The 24375-nt window shown below is 38.8% G+C and overlaps 1 protein-coding gene across 3 annotated transcripts in view; it reads left to right on the plus strand.

Annotated features, from left to right (window-relative positions):
- The window catches only part of SLC39A8 (solute carrier family 39 member 8), a 61492-nt gene that overhangs the window by 30229 nt on the left and 6888 nt on the right, over positions 1-24375 (plus strand). For 2 of the 3 annotated variants that reach the window (XM_035539794.2, XM_035539802.2), the window contains exons 5-8: positions 12678-12846; positions 18028-18197; positions 18757-18879; positions 19947-20114. In XM_035539794.2, coding sequence (XP_035395687.1) covers positions 12678-12846; positions 18028-18197; positions 18757-18879; positions 19947-20114 — 630 coding nt within the window. Of the gene's footprint in view, positions 1-5697; positions 5906-12677; positions 12847-18027; positions 18198-18756; positions 18880-19946; positions 20115-24375 lie in introns of those variants that run through there. The other variant, XM_035539779.2, reaches the window with a different exon arrangement.

A 24375-nucleotide genomic window follows, 5' to 3' on the forward strand; every position in this document is an offset into this window, starting at 1 on the left:
ACCTATAAATTATCTAGTTGTGGAATATTCTAAATACCTCTCGTGTTTATGTACACTTGTATTTAGTGAAATGAGCATGGAAATGGATTCTACCATTGTGTGAACTAAGTCCATAGTAATTCATACACATAATGCTTCAGATCTGAATAACCTAAAGATGAAATAGGAACTGCCTGGGGTTGATCCAGTGTATTCCTTCTATGGTATTAGAGGCTTCACCTTGGAATGTATGAAATCCAAACTTAAATCCAAAACGTATACCTACTGTTATATCTAAGGGTTCGTACCCTTTCCTGTTTTACTTTATAACATCTTGGCTAACGTACCTGAATATTTTGACTATCAATATGAGTATTCAATACTGTTTTGTTCTTACCTAGCCTCAAAGGTGTTCTGTGGCTTTGAATTCTACAGAGCAATTATGAGTCGTTTGCTAATACTTTTCAACAACACTTGTTTTCATGCCAGGCAGGATTCAGGCTTCAAATATTAATCCAGGCTAGAAATACTTGTTACAAGTTCCTGAAAACACAAGGAGTTCAAAAGTTGTCATGAACAACATGCAACTCTGGTGCTCTCTTGCGATAATGTTGCTGGTCTTGCAACAGCATGATATAAAATATCTTTCAAGTGATGATAATGCACTTTGTTACTTGCAGATATCTACACTTAGACACTAAAGTATATTCAGGATGCAGTTATAACTTGGATGCTTTCTGCTCTCCAGCAATATACCCCAAGTAGGTGGACTAAAATTTGACTGAGAGCCATATCTCAAATTTTAAAACGGAAGTCGTTTGGGGGGTTATTATATGAACAGATTAAAGCACCATGCTTTTAAGTATATTTTGAATTTAAATTTGGCATTGTGACAGTACGTACTTAAGAATTCATCCAGGCCTGAGTGTTGTCATCTGTTAATCAAAACTTTAAAAATTTCAGTGTTAGGCAAGTGTGTGGAAGAGAACTAAGTGCCTGGAGGCAGAAAAGGCCTGATTTCTGTATGATAAAGTACTGCATCCCAAACCAAGAAAGCGTTAGCTGCAACTGTAATTTTCCTCTGAATTAACATCTCCTCTACCCTCCAGCACCTTTTTTTCTCTCTCCCATATTGCTAGCTTAAAAATAAGGCTGGATTCAACACGTGTTTGCCAGTCTCAAGTACCTGTACAGCACCTATTCTGGAGACAAGCTAAGCATAATGACATAGTTTGCAAACTCAACGGAGATGAGTTTTCATATTTTCAGAAAGAACTTGCTTATTCAAGCATGTTTAGCAACTGTACTTACAAGAAACGAAGGAAGGGACAAATGTGTTGAAGGTCACTGGTCTAGAAAAGTTTTCAGAACAAATGGTTTTCCTCCCAGGTCCTGTAATGGAAACTGGTAACACTGTTATGGTCCCTCTTCAGAAACCCTACTAACTTTTTCCACCTTACTGAATTGTAAGGGAGAAAAAAAATCTAAATGATTCTTGCAGCTGCTTTAGCATTGCTCTCTCACAGGGTTAATTTTGATCCCTGCAGGATCCAGCCTGTAAAATACAACGCCAGCATGTTGTGTCTCAGACATCCTGCTGACACTACTCTGCTTATCTAATCGTACTAATATTGACATATGACTGCTTCTCCTTTATTCTGTGGTAACCCTTGTTCTTTAGATACATACAATTCAGTGCAGATATGTTAATGTAATCTGGACTTGTAGCTTTTAGTCATGTACTGCCCCTCCCCAGGGTCCTTTGGTGAATTTAAAGGTCTTCAGCAGGTAAGAGGTCCCTACTAGACATGTTCCTACAAAACATGAACACATGAAAACTTTCCTACAAATCATCATTGATTTTAACACTTTAAAGTTTTTTGATTTTTTTAACCTAATTTTAGAATAGTAGAGAACTTAAATTTAAAAGACTTGGGGGAACTAGCTGAAATATTTGTTTGAATTTGTAAATGTAAAAATTCTTTTTTATAATGACGGTTCAGAATAAGTTGAAGAACTGTAAGTTTAAAAAAAATCCAAACTTCTGAACTTCTTTTCCTACAAAATGTTTAACTGATAAGAATGTGTAGTGGCTTTTTGCTTCAAAAAAAAAAAATAAAGTAAAAATACTGTATAAGACCTGTATTTTTTCAGAAGATGGCTCTTCTGGCACAGATCATTTGGGCAATGCAAGGCATTGTCACGGTGAACAGTGCTCTCTTTTAAGAATGTTTATTACTTTCTATATTTTTTTGCACACATCTTGGGTGCTTTCAGTCATAATGCGCAGCTGCTATAGGCTGGCTCAGCTCTCCAGGCACTGTCTCGCTTCTTACTGTCTGAAGCTGTAGCCCAACAGCTACTGGATTTGTAAGTTAGAGGTCTGTGCCTACCAACTGAAAATGAGTGATGGCACTTGGCCAAAACGTTAGGCTCAAAAAAACTTTGAGCTTTGACACTAGAAATATTATCTATTATTCTATTCTTATATCTCCATACTATCAAATAGTCATGACCCTATGCAAACAAGTTGGGAACAGATAATATTTCTCAAGTGTCAGTGGAATTTTATTAAGCTCAGTTTTCCAATGAACAGCTATGGACTGAAGATCGTTTCGTCTGTATATCTCTACTAAAAAGAACTCATTCTGGTTGTGGTTAAAGATCCTTATATATCTCTATATATTGGTATTTGAAAATAAAAGCAGTAAAGCTTTTCATCTTATGTGGTTTATTACAGAGATGTTGTTTCTGAAGATACTTGCTTAAGCAATATTTAATCTCAGGGAGGATGTATCCTACCTCTCTCTCATCAGAAGCAGGGTATTCTACAGTTTTGCAGAGAGAGAGCTAATAAGCTGGCTATAGTGGAAGGCTGTAGAACGGGTAATGCCTCTTGCTGGGTGAAATATATTGCATAAAACTAACCTGTTGTATGAGCTAATCTTCTCAGGGTGGTAAACAATATAGAAATGTTACCGATAGTGCAGCCTCACCAAAGAAGCAAGTTATGATTGATTTACCCTAGCAATGCCGTTATACCTCTCATAGTTTGAGGTCCTCATCATGCCTCAGACACTTGTAATTCACTATTAAACCACTAAATTACAGAATCAAAATCTGCAAATCTTGAGACCCCAGTTTTCCCTTTGAATTCATTTTCATTACTTGCAAGAGCCCAGAATTCAGGAGGAAGATTCCTGAGCTGGCAGTATTGAAAACTATCTGAGCATCTACCTTAGCATGCTATTAATCTGTGATGCTACTGGAAGTTAAGGTATAGTTGCTCTGAGTATTGTAGTCTGCCTAGCCAAGTTAAAAAATGAACAAAGAGCTGCTGGGAGTTCACTTACACAGTAAAGAGAGATACGTTGTGGGGGGAGGGGGAGAATGTGTTTGAGGTGTCAGTTTTACATACCTACTTAGATACTTTCCCCTAGAAATATCTATTTGCTATACATCATTTCATTCACGAGTGTATAATTACAGGTTATCATTTTTAATCCTATTAAAGTAGTTAATCCAACAAAGAGTTGGGAGAAAAAGCATGCAAATAGTAAGAATGCAAGGGATGGGTGTGTCAGTCTTACTTGCCAAAATACAGGGTTATGATATGATTGTTATTTTCAAATAGATAATTTCAATTGGTTTGAATGAAGGTAGATGCAGACGGTGCCTCTGACTTTGAGACAAGTAAATAACAAAATTACAAATCATTCTGGCTGATGTGAGTAGCTACAGTTTCACTGAATTCCTTAAGGGAAACCCAATTCAGGGAGGATATGGCCCTTCAGGAGATCAGAGAAGCTGATTTACGTCATCTTGCCCCCACTGACAGTCACCACCTGGTGTGCTGGCACCTGACAGTGGTTTAAATGTGACAGTAACATTACACAGGTGTGAATAAAGCAGGAAACAAAACAATAGTGAATCAGGACCATGAAGTACTATTGGGAAATATTTGGTTTACGGTGTACAAACAGGTTGTTCTTTCAGCTTGAGAAAGAATTTTGCTCTGTAAGTGTTGGCTAGGCTTTATCAGACTTGAGATGAACCAAGACCACACCTGATGGATCTGTACGTATGTCACAAGGGTATACACAACATCTAAAGTAGTCCTTCCAGAGCTATATATACAGTTGGAAAGGTACATGACCTCCGGTCTCGTTCGATGCCCTTCTGGCTCTTGTGGTCTTTTTCAGCAAGAAACAGTTTAGAAACTTCTTTTAAAGTAGAGCAGGATGAATGCATCACTCCTCGAGGAGAAGTTTTGGCTGTCTCTCTAAAATAGAGTAGGATTTTCATTCTGTAGAGGATTGGCAAAAGAGAGTAATTCTTAATGGAATTATTCAGGAATTCCTTGAACTTTTCGGCATTATGCAAATATAGGCCTAAGATCTAATGCAAATATGAGTTTGCTTAATTACACTAATTTAAATCATCCTTTACATTTATGTTACTGATTAAAAAGGAAGTCCTTAAAAAAATTTTTTTTTTTTGAAATTAACTCTTTGGCCTTGTACTACAGAGCACTGACAAATCTTTTTGATGCACCAGCAGCCTGTTTTGATTTAGCTGTTTTAGCCAGTTTGTGTTGTTTCCAATTTATCTACTGGTTGTAAGGAACTCTTCAACTATACAGACTTTTTCAAATTTCGGAATGCCTTCACGTAATCGAATGTGAGCAGAGCTGTGTTTAGAAATAGGCATGCTCAGTACAGGAGGCCCCAGTTCCGCTACTGGAAGAAATATGTTGTGATTCTGTCAGTAGCAGCAGAAAACTTGTATTGTTTTTTCTTGAAGAGACCAAAAATGCCCATGTAAATAGAGACATGGGGAGGGTGGAGTGTCTTCAGGCACCGCTGTTGAACTAGGGTGATAGGGTCCGTCACTGGGAACAACTGGCAGCTAGGTTGTGCCAGGGGCTGCTTAAGCCTCCACCAACCAACTACCTGGGAAGCTTGAAAGTACCTCAGCCGTTCAGGCTCTAAGTCAGAGTTTAGTTCCTTCAGTAGCAGAATTTATGGGATTGCAGTGCTCTGGATTTTTCTGGTAGTTGGTTAATACTGATGGCGCATTTTTTTTGCTTGATGCTTTGTGCACTGTGATACGAAATTTCTTTACGAGCAGTTTATCCAAACACGTGTCACTGCTTGTGAAGTGACGATGCCTCCATCGTGGTGCTGATACCCAGACCGCATGGCACATGGCGTAAACTCTGCTTTCGGAAGATTTGGGATTGAGGAACACTTCTGCTCATCTCCTTCAGCATAGTTTCATAGAGGTCTAAATAAGAATGTTTAAATCGTGTTGTGTTAAAATATATATTTCTGTAGTGGGTGGTATCGATTTGGAGACAGGTTAAGAAATGTTGTAAGGGGCAGCTGGAGAGTAACTTGTAGTGCTGTCTCCTGAAGGGGAAGTGCTGCTTCTGAAGCGAGGGAGCTGTTGCCTGGGGTCAGTCACACACTTCCCCACTTGCTTATTAAAAAGGCCGGGTGAAATCCCCCACGCTTCTGGGCTGGATTAAACTCCCCGGGGCGGCAGTAGGGAGCGGGGCGGCCTCACGGGCGGCTCCTGACGGGACCGCGGCGGGGCCGGGGCCTTTCGGGGGCGGTGTGCGGGGCCCGGCAGGTGCTCGGCGGGGCCGGGCCGGAGCCCGGTGCCGCCTTCGCGCAGCCGCCCCCCGGGGAGGGGCCGCCCGCCTCCCCCGCCCCGCCGAGCCCCGGCCGGAGGGGCCGCGCTCCCGGCCGCACTCGCCTGCTCCCCGGAGATGCTCCCAAACGCGGCCGCCGCCTTCGCCGCCGACGTACTCCGCGCCTTCGGCACCAACGGGAGCCTGTCGGCCGCCCAGCTCTCCTCCCTGCTCGGCCACCCGGCCGTCGCGTCGTCGTTCCAGCTCCTGCCCCAGCCGCACCACAACCAGGTAGCGCCGAGGGCCGGCACACGGGGAGCGAGGAGACGGGGCCAAGGTCCGCGGTGCCCCCGGGCAAAGGTAGCGGCGGGCGGGAGCTGCTCGCGACCGGGGAGCGGGTTGACCTGCTCGCCCTGCTGGAGCTTCCCTCCGAGAAGTGCACGGGCAGATCTTCGGGGAAAGCGACACCTGGGAGCAGAGGCTTGGCCGCTGCGGGCGTGGAGGAACTTCCACAGTTGTTCACGTCTTTCCAGTAAATTGAGCGCTGAGTGTCCCTTCGTCAATTCATCCAGTAAAAGCTTTTTAAAGTGTTAATTCGCTGACTAAATCTGACCAGAATACCGCTCATTTTTTTCATGAAACTGTTTTTCTCTGTCTAGTGTCTCCAAAGAAAACTCAGACCTCATTGCTACTTTCAAATGCTATATCATTTCGTATCTCCAGAGCATCTTAGAGTGCCTTCCTTTCCCTGAATGGGAGTCCTAAGGCTGGCAGAAATTTCCCTATGCTAAGTCCTGTCAGCCGTGAAAATGAAAGGAAAACAGGGATGACTGCTCTGGTTTGGTTCAGCTCCTCGAGAAACAGAGGAGGCATGCTTCTAGGGACCATGAGGCGCTTTTTACTTACTTATTTATTTATTTATTTTAACGTTTGGAATAGTAGCTCTTCATCAGTAATGTAGACAAACCTTGGATAAACTCCGTTTGTTTCAGAAACAGTGTGATTCTGATGTCTGTACCTTGACCAGGGGCTTAATTTGGAGTTAATGCCACCAAAATCAATGTAGTATTCAGTATAAGCGCAGCAATATTTCCCAGAGTCACTGCTTCGCTTTCAAATTTCACAAACTGAACACTGTTCCAACACAGTGTATTTAAAAAACATTTATATACAAACATTTCCTGCCACAAACACTAAATACAAGTTTGCAGTGTTTAATATAGTTATGAAAAGAATCTTTCTTTAAAGGGGCTTAGAAATGAGCAGATTCCTCAGTCCTTCAGCTTCTACCTATGTAAAAGCACGTAGCCCTCGTACGCAGGCTGCAGAGGAAAAGAAATGCTCATTTTAATTACTGCCAATGCGTATTTCTCATAAATAATTTGAAATTTAACTGAAACATTTTTATTTTTTTAATAGGCCTGTTTTAGTTGTGTCCTTTTGGAAAAAATATCTAGGGTACCATACTGAAACATGTACCTTTTTTGTTGAGTTACTTGTATGTCTTAAAATTGACTTTACAGCTGCTCTATCATCTAGTACCATTTAAGCAAGTGCTCTTAACCTGCAGGCTCTCAATCCCTTGTAGGTGTTAAGTATATCAATGACTTTGGGCAGGTGCTGCATGCTAATGTGTACTCATACTAAGTAAGTTGGGTGGCTGTTTTCAAACACTGACTCATGCTTCGTGCTTACAAGCTCATAATTTACAGGATCCACTGGTTATGGAAAAAAAGATGTAAAGTGGCCTAATCTAATTTTGTATGTTGTAAGGCATTGGAGGCCCGAACTCTACTAAATCTCAATGGAGAAAAATAAATACCTCGTGTTTTTTTCAGGTAGGCTGGATCATCCATTGAGGCTGCACAGATATAAGACTGTAGGAGGAAACAAGGTTTATCTCAGACTTTCAGTTCCTAACTTCATTGTCCAGAGCTAGTGGGATGACTCCAAGCCCTTTCTTCCAGTGAAGATAACATGTCCCTGTTCTATCAAGACTCCCTCATCCAAGCCTGAAGCCGTTATAGTGCAGAGCTGATCTGTAAGGGACAGGTGATAGTGCCCTTCAAAAACCAGCAGGAAGGAACAGTCTCTGTTAGTGTTGTCCCAGCACTGGTCTTTAGTGTAAGTGTTTCACTCAGATAAAAATTTCAGTAATCTTACTTATCTCCAAAGATCCACTAGAAGCTGATCCATTTTCTTAAAAATTGAAAGTTTGGATGCGTAAGTCAGAAGGAGAGGGATGTCTGATTTCTGTTTTCCTTTGATACCGAGGTTGACTTGAAAAGATAAGGCAGAAGAAAAAATGCTTTAATTTGTTGATGATGGTGTTTGAACATATACTTGTGTAAAATTTTACAGGCGTTTATGGTAACTTAAATTGTATGACGTCCATGAAGACGTGTGTGTGTCTTACAGGACAAAATATAACCAACAATATTTTTGAGTTTTAGAATTCTTGACTGAGCTGTCTGCATTTCCTTATGTTTTAGCTTCCTTTTTTCTTTCATCGTGCATTTTTATAATTCTCTGTGTTTTGTGTTTGCATTTTCTTTGCTCTTCACTTTTTTTTTTTCTGTTTTCACCTTTCCTTAATGCATAAGCTAAGACTTCTTTTCAGAGAAATAATAGTAACTGAGGAAACTCAAATAGTAGTCACTGCTGTTTTTTCACACTTCACTATGGAATTCCAACACGTTTTAGTCCTACAAATATGTATAGAACTACTAACAATTTAATGCTTAATGTTTACTCACTGTTCTACATTATTAGCAAGATGTAAAAACAAAACTATATTTGATCTTCTGTCATCATGTTCATTGTGGTATGATATCAATACATGTGTATGCTGGAGGTTTAAACTACGTGCTCAGAAGTTTTAGTCAAAAAATACATGGAAAGTAAGTGGGCGTTGGAAAGAAAGCCTGTTAATATTGCCTTTATTTTATGCTTTGGGGTAGTCAGAAGGTGCTAAAATCATACTCCAATTTCTTTCTTTGACTTTTCTAAAGCTATATTTATGCTGAGCCTTTATGTCATGCCTGAATACTGTCTTAATGTAACGTATTTTGGTTTTTATATCAAACATTTGGACAAAACAAAGTGAAAATCTTAGTGATCAGCTATCACGCGTTTTCACGTCACGATGAGTCAAAACAGTAACTTTGGTGGTTTGGATGAACTAGAACTAGGCTAGGATCTGCTTTGATTTTTATTTATTTGTTTGGTTGGTTGTTTTGGTAGTGTTTCACTAGTTCACTAGCGCTTCTTAGAAGAAGGATAAATGGCCTGACAGTGTGTGGCTTATGGTCTTGATCCAGCACCATGAGCTGACATTGTCAGGTCAGTGAGAAGATAAATAGACTTTTCTGTTCTACCCCCAAAGTAGTGTCTTATTGGTACAATATCTTCAGTGAGTTTCAGCATTTATGGACATTTTTCGGCTCCCCACATCAGGCTGCCTTGAACATGTTGGGGTGTGTATGTGACATCCCTAAAGCACACAAAGGTGTTCGAGCAGCTTTACATGCTTGGACTCTTTCTCGTAAAGTGCTGCTTACTGAATGCGTGGTTGTCTCCTAGTACCCAGTCCACACCTGGATAAGTGAAAAAAAAAAGTATCACTGAATCAGCATTAAATGCTTTGATTTGTTACAAGTAAGTTGGAAAAGACATTAATTTGTCTTTATTTTGACTCATCCAGGCTCAGGCTAAGTCAAAAAAAAAATTCATGGTGTTCCTTCTTTGCCATTGTTACTGTGTGACCCACTGCTCAGCCCTGGTGTGGGCTAGGATAGGATTTAATCTGGCAACATCTAGAAACCACAGTGACAGGTTGCTGTTGGTATTTCAGTGCTTCACATGTGCAATGCTACAGATAAAACAGAGGTAGAGCGAAGATAAGAACGTGGCAGAAGGTCAGAAAAGGGAATGAAAAGTTTACAAGACGGTTGGTACCGTAGCATTTGTTATTAATTTTCTTGTTAGAGGTCTCCTTGCATTATTTTTGTCTGAGCAAGTTATCCCATCCTTTCCTGGAAAGGATGTGGTGAGCTTGGCATATGCTTTTCATTTATATAGATATGTGATACTGGTGTGAAGAGAATCGAGATAGTTGGGCATCGCTTTATTTCATTTACAATCTTAAAAGAAAATCCCATATTGGTCAATCATTTTTTGGCAGCAGCTTACCATGAGAAAAGTAAACATTTAATTGAGTAACCTAGTCGATGGTTTATTTATTTTTTTTGTCTGAATACGTTGCAATGCTGTGAATTCTAGTGATTGAAGTCTTCTTTAATTGTGATAAAAGCATTTATTTATGATTTTTTTTTTTTTAACAGTTCAGAGACATGATCAGTTATATCTTCTTTGAAGATAGGAGTTAAACACTGGGTAACAGTCATGTTGTGGCCAGGTCCAGTCCCTTCACCTTAAGCACCATGACAAGGCTTACTGAATAGCAAGGGACAGATGGGATGGTAGACTGAAAGAGCCAGGGCATCATTCTCAGTCCCCTGTTCCATGAGGCTAGATTATCTTTTGGCTGAGGTTATCTGTCAGTTTTACAAAATAAATAGCTTGTGTTTTTACAAAAGTGTGGTTGTCTTAATGTATTTATCCTGCGAAGATAAGTATAGAGTTTTGCAGTGTGCAAACATGAGTTGTTCCAGTCCAAGGCTTCTAATAGATTGGATCTTTTAATTAATCCCTTAATTGTGCCAGTGAACTCTCACAAGCTTGCTTTTCAGCACATGGATGCATGTAGGAGTTGCTGTGAGGATGAGGTGACTTAAAATAATGAATCATTTTCAGGAATTGTTATCCTCTGGGTTTGTCCCCGATCTAAATAATAGTAGTAATTAAATAAAGTGCTGTTCCTTGTCCTCATATAAAAGCTCTCTTGTCTGATGATATTTCTTACATATTTGTTTGTATATAGCCAAAGTTGTAAGTCTCAAGTTGTCTAATTCATGCTGTGCCTGAGTAATATTTTCACTCCATAATCGGTTGTTTTTTTCAACCTACAACGTGGTTTGTGTTTTTGTAAACTAATATTAATTTGTTAGTATTTTAAATTACTTGTCATCCATTCTATATTTCTAGGAAAGAGATGTTAAAGATCAGTTCTCTTAGAGATAGCCATGTTATGAATCTCAGTGCATACTGGCTTGTTTTTCTATCAGCTTTTCACTGCAGACCTTTAGAAATGGCCGTGAGCCAGTAATGCAAGAAGCACGGTATAGGAACTATTCCTATAGACCACAACTATCCTCTCTTTTTGTTTCATACCTGAAATATTAGCCACATATTTTGCATTATTTCATAATGCAGAGTTAATGGTGAAATGATGAGGCACAGAACCAGTTTAGAAAAGCTCCAGAAGTTCATGTATTGGGCTGTAAAAAAATCTCTCTTCAGTGATGATTTCTCTGTGCACTACTTCCATTGAGATTAAATGGGTCAATGTGTTTTAAAACAAAAACAATAATTGTTGCTATCAAGCTATATTTATTTTAAATAAATATATTTTTTAAAGATATATTGAGGCTTTGACATCAGTGTTGACACTGAAAGATGGTTCTATATCCACACTGCTTGTAAACCTCAGTTCAGGAAAACTTTTCAGTATATATTTTGGTCTTCAAGGTCTCATGGCCTCAACAAAATTTAGACATTTGTTTAAGTTCAGGTGTGTACTTGAGTGCTCTCCTAGACCGGGTCATTCAAGAAGAAGGGCAGGAACATTCTGGATGTAATTTGGCTGAAGCCACTCGTATTGGCCTGAAAGCTCTTTTCCTCCAAGCTAAATAAGAAATAGTCAAGTTAAAATGGTATGTGCATGCCTTTCACCTTGTAGACAGTAATATTTATTAGTGGAGATGGAGACAGCTCTGAAATAAATGACTTGCAGCTGCTTTGGCTTATTTATAAAGTATATTCCTTCTAGAGATAATAGTCCTGAATTTTTGGAGGAGTGCTATGGAATCTAAAGGTAAAACTGAAAAGAACAGGGAGTGACCATTTGTTTGCAATTTGTTAAGGTTTCCAGTGCTCTACTCCCGCAATCACACTGAGACTCGCTACAGTGAATGTCTCGTGCTAAAAGCTTTACTTCTTTTCTTGAGACTCATCCCTGGTGTGTGTTGTACATCAGCAAGACAAAACACTTTTGTGTGCAGCCAAGAAAGAACACTATTTGCTTATTGATCGTTATAGGAAAACATGAATGTGAATAAATGGAAAGCGTTAAATGAAAGACCTCTGTGGTATGGAACATTTCATATAAAAGTACTCAATTTTTCTGTGGAGATATAGTTTAAGATATTTTATAGTTCAAGTATTTTGGCTTTTTGGTTGAAAATAACCAAGAGAGCAACCAGCCCTGTTCCCAGCCCGGTTTAGCACTGCTGTGTACATTTGTCCTTGACCCATTAGGTACTGACCCTGAGCTGAAGGCAAAGTGAAGATCTAAAGTAACAGTGTCTCACAGGAATTTGGGATGGTCTTACAAAATAATCCTTGTTGCTAATAATTATTGCTGTAAAATGAATGAAAAAATGTTGAATGCTGCCATTTGGACAACTTATGAACAGCTAGTTTGAGGAAATATGCAGCATTGCTGTGAAGTAGAAGCAGTCATATGAATGAGCAGTCATGGAATTAACAGTCATTTTCTGATGCTACTCTGACACTAAGATTTTAAGTGTATCTGGTCTACTCTTAAATGTAATTATTTTGTAATTACATGGGATTTTAACTATTTTGAAGCTATTTTCCCAAATATTTGACTGTACCGGTTCATGGGACATAGGATTTGGAAATGTCAATGTAAAACATGTTTCATTTATTTGTGAGTTATCTTAAAATACTTAAAATCACTTCTGCCTCACATTAAACAATCACCAGGTTTTCACATGCAGTGTACAGTGTGTATACTTCCTTGAAAATGTGTTACAGTATTTTCATGTTATAAATCTTGTGTTTCTCAGTGTGTGACTTGTTTTTTGTTTTGTTTTGTATTATTGTATTAAGTTGGCAAAAAAAACCCTTTTTGTTCCAGTGCTTGACTGGGGAGGAAATTTTTTCTTTGCATGGAATACCGAACAACAGTCGTATATCAAATTCAGACTTCTCTACAATATGTCCTGCTGTTTTGCAACAGCTAATTTTTCACCCTTGTGATCATCAGGAAAACTTTGTGGATACATCTAAACCACATTCTTTACAAGGTCAGTTATATTATTTCATTGATACTGTGATTAGTGTGGGGGTTTCTTAGCTAAATAGTAACTATCTATACATAATAGGAATGCCTTGTTTAGGGGGATATAGTTATAAAGTGGGAACGTAAGAGGGTGCTTCAGGTCACCAGGGTACATAAACAAATATCCTCTCTCTTGACAGTGATCTTTTCAAAATGTTTTAGGGAAAGGCCAGTAGATAGTTATGGAGTAATTTGTTCATTAAAGAAAAAGTCTTTCTGACCTGTTTTGTTTGTGCAGTAGTTTGTGCCCTGAGGCATAAGGGCTTTCACTAATAGGTGGTTAATAGGAGAGAAGGTGGAAGTAGGAAAAGTTTGTGCAGATGATTTGCAACGGGATGTCAGACTTAGTGGGGCGTGCAAGCATCAGGCTAACTCATGGTAAAATTGCTAGGAGGCTGCATTTAAGTGGAATTATTTGCAATTGGATGTCAGGACACCAAGGAGGCCAGTGACTGCTGTTTTCCTGAGGAAAAGACTCATATTTTTCTGAACTCCCACTCTTGCCTTCTTGCCATCTTCTGTGCTGCTCCCTCTACATGGAACATCATCACATGCCTGAATAACCTTAATCTTCCTTCCTCCTATTTTTCTCATTATTATTTTTATATTTATTGTGCACAGAAGTGTACAGTGCAATAGAAAATATAGGACAGGGATGAATCAGCTGGTTAATGAAGTCACTTGTTCCATTGATAAAGATCAAATTTGTATATTATTTGTTTATTTATTTGACTCGGTATTCCAAATTAATTCATTATTCCCAGGGATTCAACTGACTTAAAGTTAAAAACTGGGATATTGGATGAGCAGATTCCCAATGGTAGTATTTATTAGCAAAGGTACTGCAGTGTTTTTTGTAACTTTTGAAATTTTAGAATTAATAGGACCCTGATTGTTGTAAGTGAGAGTAGTCACTAAGAATTACATATCATTCCTAAAACTTACCTGTGCCGGTGAATAATTAAAACTATATTTGATTAATCACAACCATGGCATCAATTTACCATGATTGTTTATACCATATGAAGGCACATATTTTCAAGAAATTTACAATACCTACACCACAGTGTAAGATCTGTCTTTTTTGTTTGTTTGTTTGTTTGGTTTTTTTTTGGAGGGGGTGTGTGTGTTTAAGTATGGTGTTGCGGAAAGCTTGCTCTGTAGTTGATTGCCTAAGCTATTTAGACCACCCCTCCTATTTTTCTTTTATCCTGCCAGCTCAGAAGCAGTGTCCAGTAGCCAGATAAGCAAGGCAGTCTTTTCTCTGCCCCTCCCTTGGCTGCAGCATGAGAAATCTGCGAGGCCCATGCTTAGGGTATTTTAAACCCCAAGCATATGAGGCTGTGACACACAGTGGTATCTGTTCTGAAGGGAGATTCACAGAAATGTCCTGTGCCAAATGAAGGCTTTACTGCAAATGTATCCTGCTGTTGATTTATGTGTTGTCCCCCTCCCCCTGCACCATCACCAAATGAATCAGTATTGTGGCAGCTTTGGGACCAGCTGATTTCAGTTATTGCCCATGATGCAAAATCCTCAGTGCATGTTTCCAGCTCAGCCGATGTGAGTTTTCTGCTCAGGGACTCCCACGCATTTAAGCTCTGTTAAGTCCCTGTTCTCCAAAACATGAACAGACAAGACATAAAGAAGAATTTAATACAGTGAGCTTTATGGGGCAGCTGCTTACAATAATAATAATAAAAAAATGTTGTGGAAGCAGAGTAAAAGTTAAATGACAGCATATAGAATGTCTTTTTTCCTTGGGTGTTGTATATGCTGTATATCGAATATCTAACCTAGCTGTCCTTAGGGGCACACTCATGTCCTTCCCTTTCTTGCTCCTCTGAAATGTAATAGGGAGTAGTATAAAGCGGCATGAAATAGCTGGAAATGCCCAGTGGCATTTCTTCTGTCCAAGGCAAACAGAGTCTGTGTGGTCTGCTTGGCTTTTTCAGCAAGGTTTTAACACCCTGCTTTCTTCTTCATTCCAGGAAGGGGCTCAGGAAGAGCCTGAGCTTGTCTCAGGAAGGCCCAGAGCAGTGGTCCCCACTTCTTGTGAGGAACAATACTGATCAGTGGTGCCCTGAGGTGGACTTGCTCTCCTGCCATTTATTGTTTGGATTTATCATGCTTTGGCATCTTGGTGGTCTCTTTGTTGGGGCCAGAGTTGTAGAGACAGAAAGAATAATGGTCGTTGGCAAAAGCCATCCATGCCACCAGCCTCCAGGTAGGCTGTGTGTCAGTGCTTGGCTCTGGTAGGTGAAGTAAGCCTTAGCCAGCTCTCTGGGGTGGATGCACTCAGGGAAAGCTTAGTGGGGATGAAGCCCTAGTGAATAAACCCAGTTTTAAGAGAGCAGTGCACACATGGTATTGTGAAATACAGTCCATAATGCAGCAATGAAGCAACTTTGGCAGCATTGGTTATCTTGGAATTGTATCACTTTCGTTTGTTTGTTTGTTTTCTATTTGTGGTATTTTTCTTGCAGCACCAATTCCCATAATTGTATAATTGGGGTAATCATTTTTTTTAAACATTACTATTTGCAATTGCAGTTCAGGTCAACAACACCTTCCTGGAGAACATATAAGAAAGATCTTAGGTTTATTTTATTCCTTTAAAAGATTTATTAGTTTAAACTAGTCCCCATACTACTGAGGCTTACTGCAGGGTCTGTGGAATGCCTAGGATGGATAACAATTTATTGCTTCATTATCTGATGTTACTTGATTATGTAGTTTAGTTCTTCCTTTTTCTTCCACTTTGGGTAAATAAATAAGAAATAAAATATCAATATGCAAAATCCCAAGGACTGAGCCACCCAGATTAGATCAGATTTTTAAAAATAAAATGCATCTGCCTTCTGGCCTCACTAATCTCTGGTAAATTAGGAAGAAGAAAGACTTTTTTTTGTTGCTGTTGTTGTGACGAAAGGGGGTACTACATACCAGTGGATTACATCTTTATTTGCAAACATAGGACCTTTAGTACGCTGGGACATGTTCCACTGCATTAAGCATACAAAATGATGAAAGGTGTATCAATTATAGCATGTACTTCAAGTTAAGTGTCCCAGTACGTGCTGCTGTTCTGAACAAAGAGTACCAGCATGAATGTTACACCGTTGTTAGTAAAGCAAGTACTATTGTGAGAACTTCTCTCGGCATTTGGCAATAACCTGTTTTTCTGTGCTTGCTTTAAAGCTCCATTCTCCTATCATTTTTGTCGCCCACTGATTTATATGTACCATTTGCGAATTTGTCCTCTTTGTCTTTTGTTGTAGAAAGTAATAAGTAGTAGTAGGGGGTTTTTAATCATAATTTTTGAAACTTGTTCTAATTTCCTATGTCTGTGGCAAGGTAATTTGGGCTTATACACTAAATATTATATATATATATACACACACACACACACACACACATGTATTTTAACTCAATTTCAAACATGTATTTTGCACAGGATAAATGTGTAGGAGTTATCTGTATGTTAAACTGAGAGCCTCCTGCTTCTATGGTAATCCCAAACTGCAAACAGCCTCTGTGACTCATGATGACGCTGGAACCCCATTTGTTTACTGTAGACTTGATTTCAAAAATGCATTCACAAGCGTAATTATCTTTTATTGTAATGGAAGTTATGCTCCTGTGTAGCTTAGTGAATCTAACCATATCTAGTTGTGTGTTTTTCTTCCTCTCTCTGTCTCTCAGAAATGGCAAGTGAATGTTTTGGTTGGCATTGACACACCTCTTGCAAATGCTTTAAATGCTTCTAATGCTTTCTGTTCTTCCTGTTCTTGACACAATATAAAATTCATCACAAACGAAAATTGTGTCCCTGTGCAAACAAAGCATAGCAATCCCAGTTGCAGGTGATGAATCTGGTTTAGCGTGTTTGCTGACAACATGTTACAGGAAAGATGGGCTGCAGATTGCAATCTGATCTGTTTCTGCTACGCAGAAAGGAATTTACGGTAACTTCTCTATGTACATATGGCAAAACTGATAATGAGGCTATTACATGGATGCAACTTTTTGGATTTTCTCATATATCCAACACTGTTGGCTTTGGTTTTAATTTGTGTTGGATTTTTATAGACAACCTGTCTATGTGGATATCTTTGTGATTCTGTGGCCTCACTTGAGGCAGTGTTGTAGACTTTTTCAGTGCAACCTTTAAAGCTTTTTTGTACTTACAGGGATTTGAGATGTAACTGGGTAAAACAGTGGACGTGCACAGAGGCAAAACTTTTTGATGCTTGTAAACAACAACAACAAAACTCTCAGAACCTGTAGTTCAGATGCCAGAATAATTACAATATGGCTTCATATAAATCCTGGTGTCTGAACTCTGAAAATCTGAGACAATGCTTACGGTGAAAGAAGCTAAATTATGGCCAAACTAGGTGCATATGCCACTTCTTAAATAAATAAATAAATAAATAAAAACATTCCTCCTTTGTGCCCATCTTTTTGAACCCAGAACCTCTCTTTTGTATGTTTTCATTTCTCTGCTGTAATAGTCTCTACTGTCAGCTATCTTCCACTTCGTATGTGTGATAAGTAGTGATGGGCAGTGTTTTCAACAAAGCAGAAGTACTTTGAACTGTAGGAAGAGGAGGAGTGATAGGAACAGAAAGTTACCACCTCAAGATGATTTGAAGGAGTCATCCTTTATCAGGAAGGATTTTTGGGTGTAGGACAGCCAAGACAGCAAACTGTGTGTCTTAGAGTTGCTCAGGAGTAAATGACGATTGGACCTGCAACCCTGAGATCAGTAACAAGATTTGTCTTAAGCCTAAGCTATAGCTACCTTGAATATTGGCTTAAGCTTTAGTTTTCAATCTTCACTGACTGTAGAGAGAGATGATTTATACTAGCAGCAGATAGACTATCTGTCTATCTAGATATTAAAAACTGAAACTGGGCTTGTATGTGGTCCCAAACAGTATTTCTGCATATTTCCCCTCTGTGGGTATGTGTCTTAAATATCAGTGCGTATTTAAGGTTTTATATTTGTAAAGTATAATTTCAAGTAAGGAAAAAATTATTTTTCTCAATTCCATGCCAATTCAGATGTTAGAAAAATCAAAAGCAGCCTTAAGTGGATTTTATACTAAAATATTTTATATTTCTGTTTGTTTATCCACAGTTTGGGGATTTGGGTTCCTGGCTGTGACTATCATTAACTTGGCATCACTCCTGGGATTGATTTTAACTCCTCTCTTAAAAAAGTCATATTTCCCCAAGATTCTAACCTACTTTGTGGGCTTGGCCATCGGTACTCTCTTTTCTAATGCAATTTTCCAGCTCATTCCAGAGGTAAGCAACGGGAATCGTTATTTGTTTTGTAAAATCGTTTCTAACGTGTATTAATTCCAGAAGCTTACTCCAGTGGAGATCTGAGTGTGTGGGTTGTAATCCCCAAAGAATTGTAGGTGGCCACTAGTGCCACTAGCTGCCACCTCTTTCTGTCTGGGTGAGCTGAGTGAGCTACAAGTTCCACGTGTAGCTGTGAGATGGGAAAGGCTAAGGGCTATTTTGCCTCTAGACAGAAAGAGGAACACATTGGGTAAAGTTCTAGTGAGTTTTAATGGGCTACAGTGTAGACTTTCTGCTTTGCAATAATTACTGTGTTCTGCATGTAAAATTCTACTGTATTAAAACACTGCTGACATTTAATCTAAGTTAAAAAAAAAAAAAAAAAAAGAAACAAATCTGTCAGGGTCAGGATCTTTCATAACTTCAGCCTCATTGAAACTCCTGGCTGGTAGACAGTCTGTACTTCTGAGGAGTATTTGTGTGTGGTCAGGGAATTTGTTTTTATGGAAATGTACTAAGATTACAGACTAATTCACATTGCTTTTGTCTTCAATGTTAGGCATTTGGATTTGACCCCAAAGTAGATAACTATATTGAGAAAGCTGTTGCTGTGTTTGGTGGATTCTATATTCTCTTCTTTGTGGAAAGGATTCTGAAAGTGATATTGAAGATCTATAACCAGGTAATGAAAGGCGTCACTAACAGTACAAGCCTTACCATAAAGTACCTGATACATTTTATGAGATTCTTGATAGTTTAATAAAATGTTGGATTTTTTTTCCTGAGGATTTCAGCCTTACCAAGTGTTCTCATACATCTGTTTAAAATTCATATGGAGAGGGAAAGCAATTTCACTTTTTTGAGGGAGTTACAGGCAGAGCTGGGAATAGAATCCAGATGCGAGTGTGGTCTGCTGTCACTAGCATATGCTCTAGCTGCTCTCAAGGGCCGAATCTTCCCTGTGCTAGCTAAACATATCAGAAAAAAGTGGAAATATGTAAAAGCTGAAGAGAATGGGAGTCTGCCACTGAAGCTCCTATACGGACAGGAGAAATTTGTGACATGTATATCTTCTTATTCATCTGTAAAGTGTAATTTACCAGGACTGACAGTGCCCAAATCTCACCTGCAGTAACTAGCGCTTTGTTTCCCCATGCTCTGGTACGCAGACCTGCTTTAGTGACCCTGCAATTATCCATATTGCGCAATATGGATAATTGGCTCTGCTTAAACCAGGACTCATACGTCAGAGGACTTTTTTGCGGTGTGCTCACATGAGTGAGACTGAATTTGTCTCAGACAAAGGCCTCTCAAACTTTCTGGAACTCTCTACTCTTGTCTTGCCAAGAAAACTGTCCTGTGTTCCTACTCTTATCTCACTTAGCTGGTCTCTTACCTCACTTAGCTGGACCCTCCCAAGCTGGTCCTCGTATTGAAGATTATGAAGATTCAACTGTTCTATAGAAAGGTATAAAAATGGAAAATCCCAACAAGTATTCTAATCAGCTGAAAGGAAGAGATGCTTAGATAGGAGGGGAACTTAGGTAACTTTGAAGTTCATTAAAAAATTTAAGTATTAAAATGTTTATTGCTATTTAAACATTTACTTGGTGTTGAAAGAAATGCAGCATGAATATGACACTCCCTGCATTTTCCTTTTTGGTCTGCATTTCTTATTTTTATTTATTTATTTATTTCTTATTTTGCTTTTGCTTTAATGAGCTACTTGTTTGTTTATTTGTCGCCTAGACTGGCCATAATGACTTAGGAAATGGTGAACAGAATCAATGTCAGGATAAGGCTAACCCACACAAACCACCATCATCCAGCAATGGGGTGACCTGTTACGCAAACTCAGCCGTCATAGAGAGCAATGGAAATCTTGGTTTTGACAGCATCAGTGTGGTCTCAGCACAGGTATGAAACTTGTGTCTGTTTGTTTATTTTATTCCTGCCTATTGTATAAGCATATCTGGGGAAGGGTTAATATGAATTTTTATTACTTCCGTCAAGTTTTTGTAAATTTGCTTGAGCCCTATGAAAAACTGTGTTACTTTTGGGCAAGCTTACAAAATCTGAATGCTGGATTCGATTGCTGAACAACTATAAGAGCTAGTAGTTATCAGCGTAGGGATGGGGAGGACAGAGATAAATATTTAATCTGTTAATTTTTATTTTGTTGTTATTGTTTTGTTTAAAGGGTGTGATAGTGTGTTTTAATGTTACATGATCCATATTGTGTTCCTGACTACATCCAGCCTTAAGTTGGAGAACCTGGTTCCTTTGAATCTATGAGTAATGAGGAGAACTGATACAGTAAGCAATATATTGTGATCATTGGTTGTGCTAGTCCAATGTACTTGGACATGCTGGGAATTACAGAAGTAATAGGTTGAGACAGTGGCTGTTCCTCCTGGTTTAAGTAATATCCTCTTTCCAATTTGTTCTCTGTATTTGTGTTTATTGCTCTACTACAAATACGACCTCCTTCTGTCAGAAAAGAAAAATGGAAATGGGAAGAAAAAGTTGGTGTGCTTCTTTACTCTTTTCCCTGTCCCTTGTTTAAAAACAACATACAAACAAAAACAAAACGGAAAAACATAGAAATAATTATCTGATGGCTAAGGAAGATCTTTCGCAGTAAAGATTTCTGTTTTACTACCTGTGCTCTTCACCCAGAAAGTTGTTTGTGGGGGAGCGTTGAGGAGCAGGAGAGGAAGCAGGACAAAGGCCTTAATTCTCAAATAGAGAATATGGGAGTTCTGCATTGACCCTGCAGGCTCACAGGACACTTGATACACACAGTTTAAAGTACCAAAATTGTACTTGTCCTTACTTTAGAAATGTTACGGAGTGCAGTGGATACTGGTTGTTGTAAAGATTAGGAGAAACAGGGGTGATAGCTAAAATTGCATGGGCACCGAAAGGAAAATTGCATTTTGAGTATCCATAAACTGTATTTTGTAGATTTAGAACACGTACACACATACAAAACCTCCACCGTCTGTGGAGATGGTCCTTTCTAGCAGCACAGGTATTATATTTCTGCCCTGTTTACCAGAAGTTTTATCTGGACTTGTTCCATTATTGCATTTTGGCCAGCCATGTCCTTACATGTAACATAAAGATAACACAATCATATCACATATATTATAATAATAAAGTGTGGCTATCTAGTATTTATTTATAGCAACTAGGTTACTTATAGTGCTCATGATCATAAATTATGTAGGTCATTCCAAGATCCTTTGTGGAATACTCATATATTTCCTTTTGCATGCAGTCTTGACTTTAAGAACTTAAAATTTCACAATGGTTCTTCCTCTATAAGTATTGCATTTATGAAAATTCATGCTTTCCATTCTTTCTTGCTTTCCATTTCTCCAGAGCTAGAAAGAGAATATGTTATATTAAAGTCTTCTGAATGTAGCACAGTAAAATTCACTCTGGAGCCAAGAGTGGCTGGAAGGAAGATGGCTGTAGAATAAATCCCAGTGTGGCAGATAACCCACTGTTGATATGGGGGGTAGCAAAGAAAAGCTGTCATTACATTTTTTCCTCCTTCAGGCAGGTTTAAAGGGGCCAGCATACCCTTCAGAGTCACCAGGGAGGAGCTAGGGTAGTGCTAAGAGGGTAGGTATGAATTAAGTTTTACACACATTTGATATTTATGTGGGATCCATTTGGGGTTAGTCAAGATATACATAATAGAATTTTAACGTGTCCTCGTAATTTAAAGCTCAGTAAAGAGAGCAACAACAGTGAAGACAGAAAGCATCATGTAGGCTTTAAGGGTGGAGGCTGGAGTCCGTGCAAGAGTGTGCTAGCTGTTTTCAACCATGGAGATGCAATCTTCTTTTCTCTTTTAATGCCTGCCAGAGTAAATGTAAATGTTTAATTAGTTGCATACTTTTAAATTTCACTTGCAGCAGTAATTGCAACCTCGGAAACCCCTTTTGTGCTGACCCAGAATTTGTACCTACTACACATTAAAATTAAACAGCTTGACAACAGTAACTTTTAAGAAAAGTTACTTCAGAGACAAATTGCTGAAAATGCCTGTAGTCCCAAGCACACAATGTTAGAGTTGTATAATAAAACTTCATGGTGGCCTTTATTCATGCCCTAGGGGCAGTGTCAGGGTTCCTTCTTGTTCCTGGGGACATTCCCAGAGAACACCAAAAGACACCTTTTTATCTTTTAGTTTTTTCAAGAGCAAAACTTTCATTCCAGTGCTTACTCTTTTGCCTGTATGAAGGAAAATGTTATGAACAGGGTGGAGTTGCTCTGTCCTAACTCCTATTGGGTTTTCCACTGATGTGCAGAATATAAACTCTTTCTTCTCTGCAAGCATTTAACAGATTGGGGTGTTTGTTCTTGTCTGAGGGAGTCACAGATGTATTAGGAAGAGCAACGGTACCCTGAGGTAATAACGTAAGATGAAATAAGAGAAGTGTCTCTATCATTTCTCTTACATTTGGGAACAAAGGAGAAGCCATTGCTTTTAAAGAAAAAATTATGTTCAGAAGAGCAAAAATACCAAGGTTATCTTTGTTTTACCATCAATTGTGGTGATGCAAATAATACAGAACTGCAGTAGTAATTAATAAAAATCTGACCTGATAGACCAGTTGAGTGTTCCAGAACTCCTTAGCTGGCATCTCTCCTGTAACATCTCCTGAAGTACCTGTGGTGGTTTCACACTGATGGCCAACTGAACTCTACCACGTCACTCTCGCACTCCCTCTCCTCAAAGGATGGGAAAAAAAGGCTCACAAGTTGAGATAAGGATAATTTAATTAAAGGGAAAAGAAAGAGGGGGAAGGAAAAAAAAAAAAAAAAGCTATGTGGAAGCAAAGACAGGGAAAACAATTATTTTCTGCTTCCCATTAGCAGGCGATGTTCAGCCACATCTTGGGAAGCAGGCCTCAGTACATGTTGCAGTTTTTTGGGAGCACAGACATTTTTGTAATGAAAGCCCACCCCTTTTACTTTCCCAGCTTTTATTGACGAGTGTAACACCATAGGGTGTGGAACCTCCCTTCGGTCGGTTTAGGTCAGATGCCTGGTGGTGTCCCCTCCCCACCTTTGGGGGGGTTGGAGAAAGTCTTGATGCTGTGCCAACACTGCTCAGCAATAGAAAAAACGTTGGTGTGCTATCAGGGCTGTTCTAGCTACAAGTGAAGAGCACAATGTTTTATTCCAGCCAGACCCAGTACAGTACCATGACAAAGAGGAAACAGTCCAGTAGAGCCAGGCATTGTTCATTTTTGCCTCAAAATTCTATATATTTGTAAGGTAAATTTATCAGTAGTCTGCCTTATCTTGAACATTAAGAATATTTATTATTATATATTAATATTTATTAGTCATTCATCTATTTCTGTTGGGCATATGATCTAGTAAAGTTCAGAATGTAAACGCAGACAAGCAATGTCCTTGTACTTTATATGATTTCCAAAAGAAGTCGCAACATTATCTAAGGTAGATTACAGGGAAGAATTATTTATTATACCATAAAGCTACACAGTAAATGGCTGTTAGATGTGTATACATATGATAGAAGCCTCTCAGAATCTGATTCCTAGTTTTTAAGCTACAATTTTCTCTAAAGTTTGAAATACTGTATCAAGAAAGTAGTTTTAGAAGTAAATCAATACTGTTTTCCTTATTTAATTGCAGTTGCTTAAAACCAAAAACAACACAACAAACCAACAACCAAAACCATAGATAACCCAAACCCAGTCTGGTCAGTTCTGATCTTGATGAGTTCAACAGATACTTCTTAACATCATCTTCTTACTCAATCTTCATTTTTCTTCGTAGAGACATGGAAGGTTCAACATGTATATTTGTAAATTATTTATTTAAACAAAAAAATCCTTGATCGGATTTTTATCTTTGTCATACATATGCAATGATTCAGAGTTTCACTGGAATTCTCACCCGTGCAACTGGTAGAAGAAAATGAGTCCTTTACATAATTCTATGGCTAAGCCTGTTATGCCTTTACAGCACTCAGAAAAATGCAGGTATACATATTGTTTCCACTGTGTTTGAATTTGCAGGGAAACTCTGAATGTTTTTATGATATTTTTAATATAAAATCATAGAAGTACAAATCTGACTTCTTATGTACTGAATAGGAATTACAACTGTGTTTTATGGCAATTGTGCC

The sequence above is a fragment of the Cygnus atratus genome, chromosome 4 (genome assembly GCF_013377495.2).
Source record: "Cygnus atratus isolate AKBS03 ecotype Queensland, Australia chromosome 4, CAtr_DNAZoo_HiC_assembly, whole genome shotgun sequence".
NCBI classification, from domain to species: domain Eukaryota; kingdom Metazoa; phylum Chordata; class Aves; order Anseriformes; family Anatidae; genus Cygnus; species Cygnus atratus.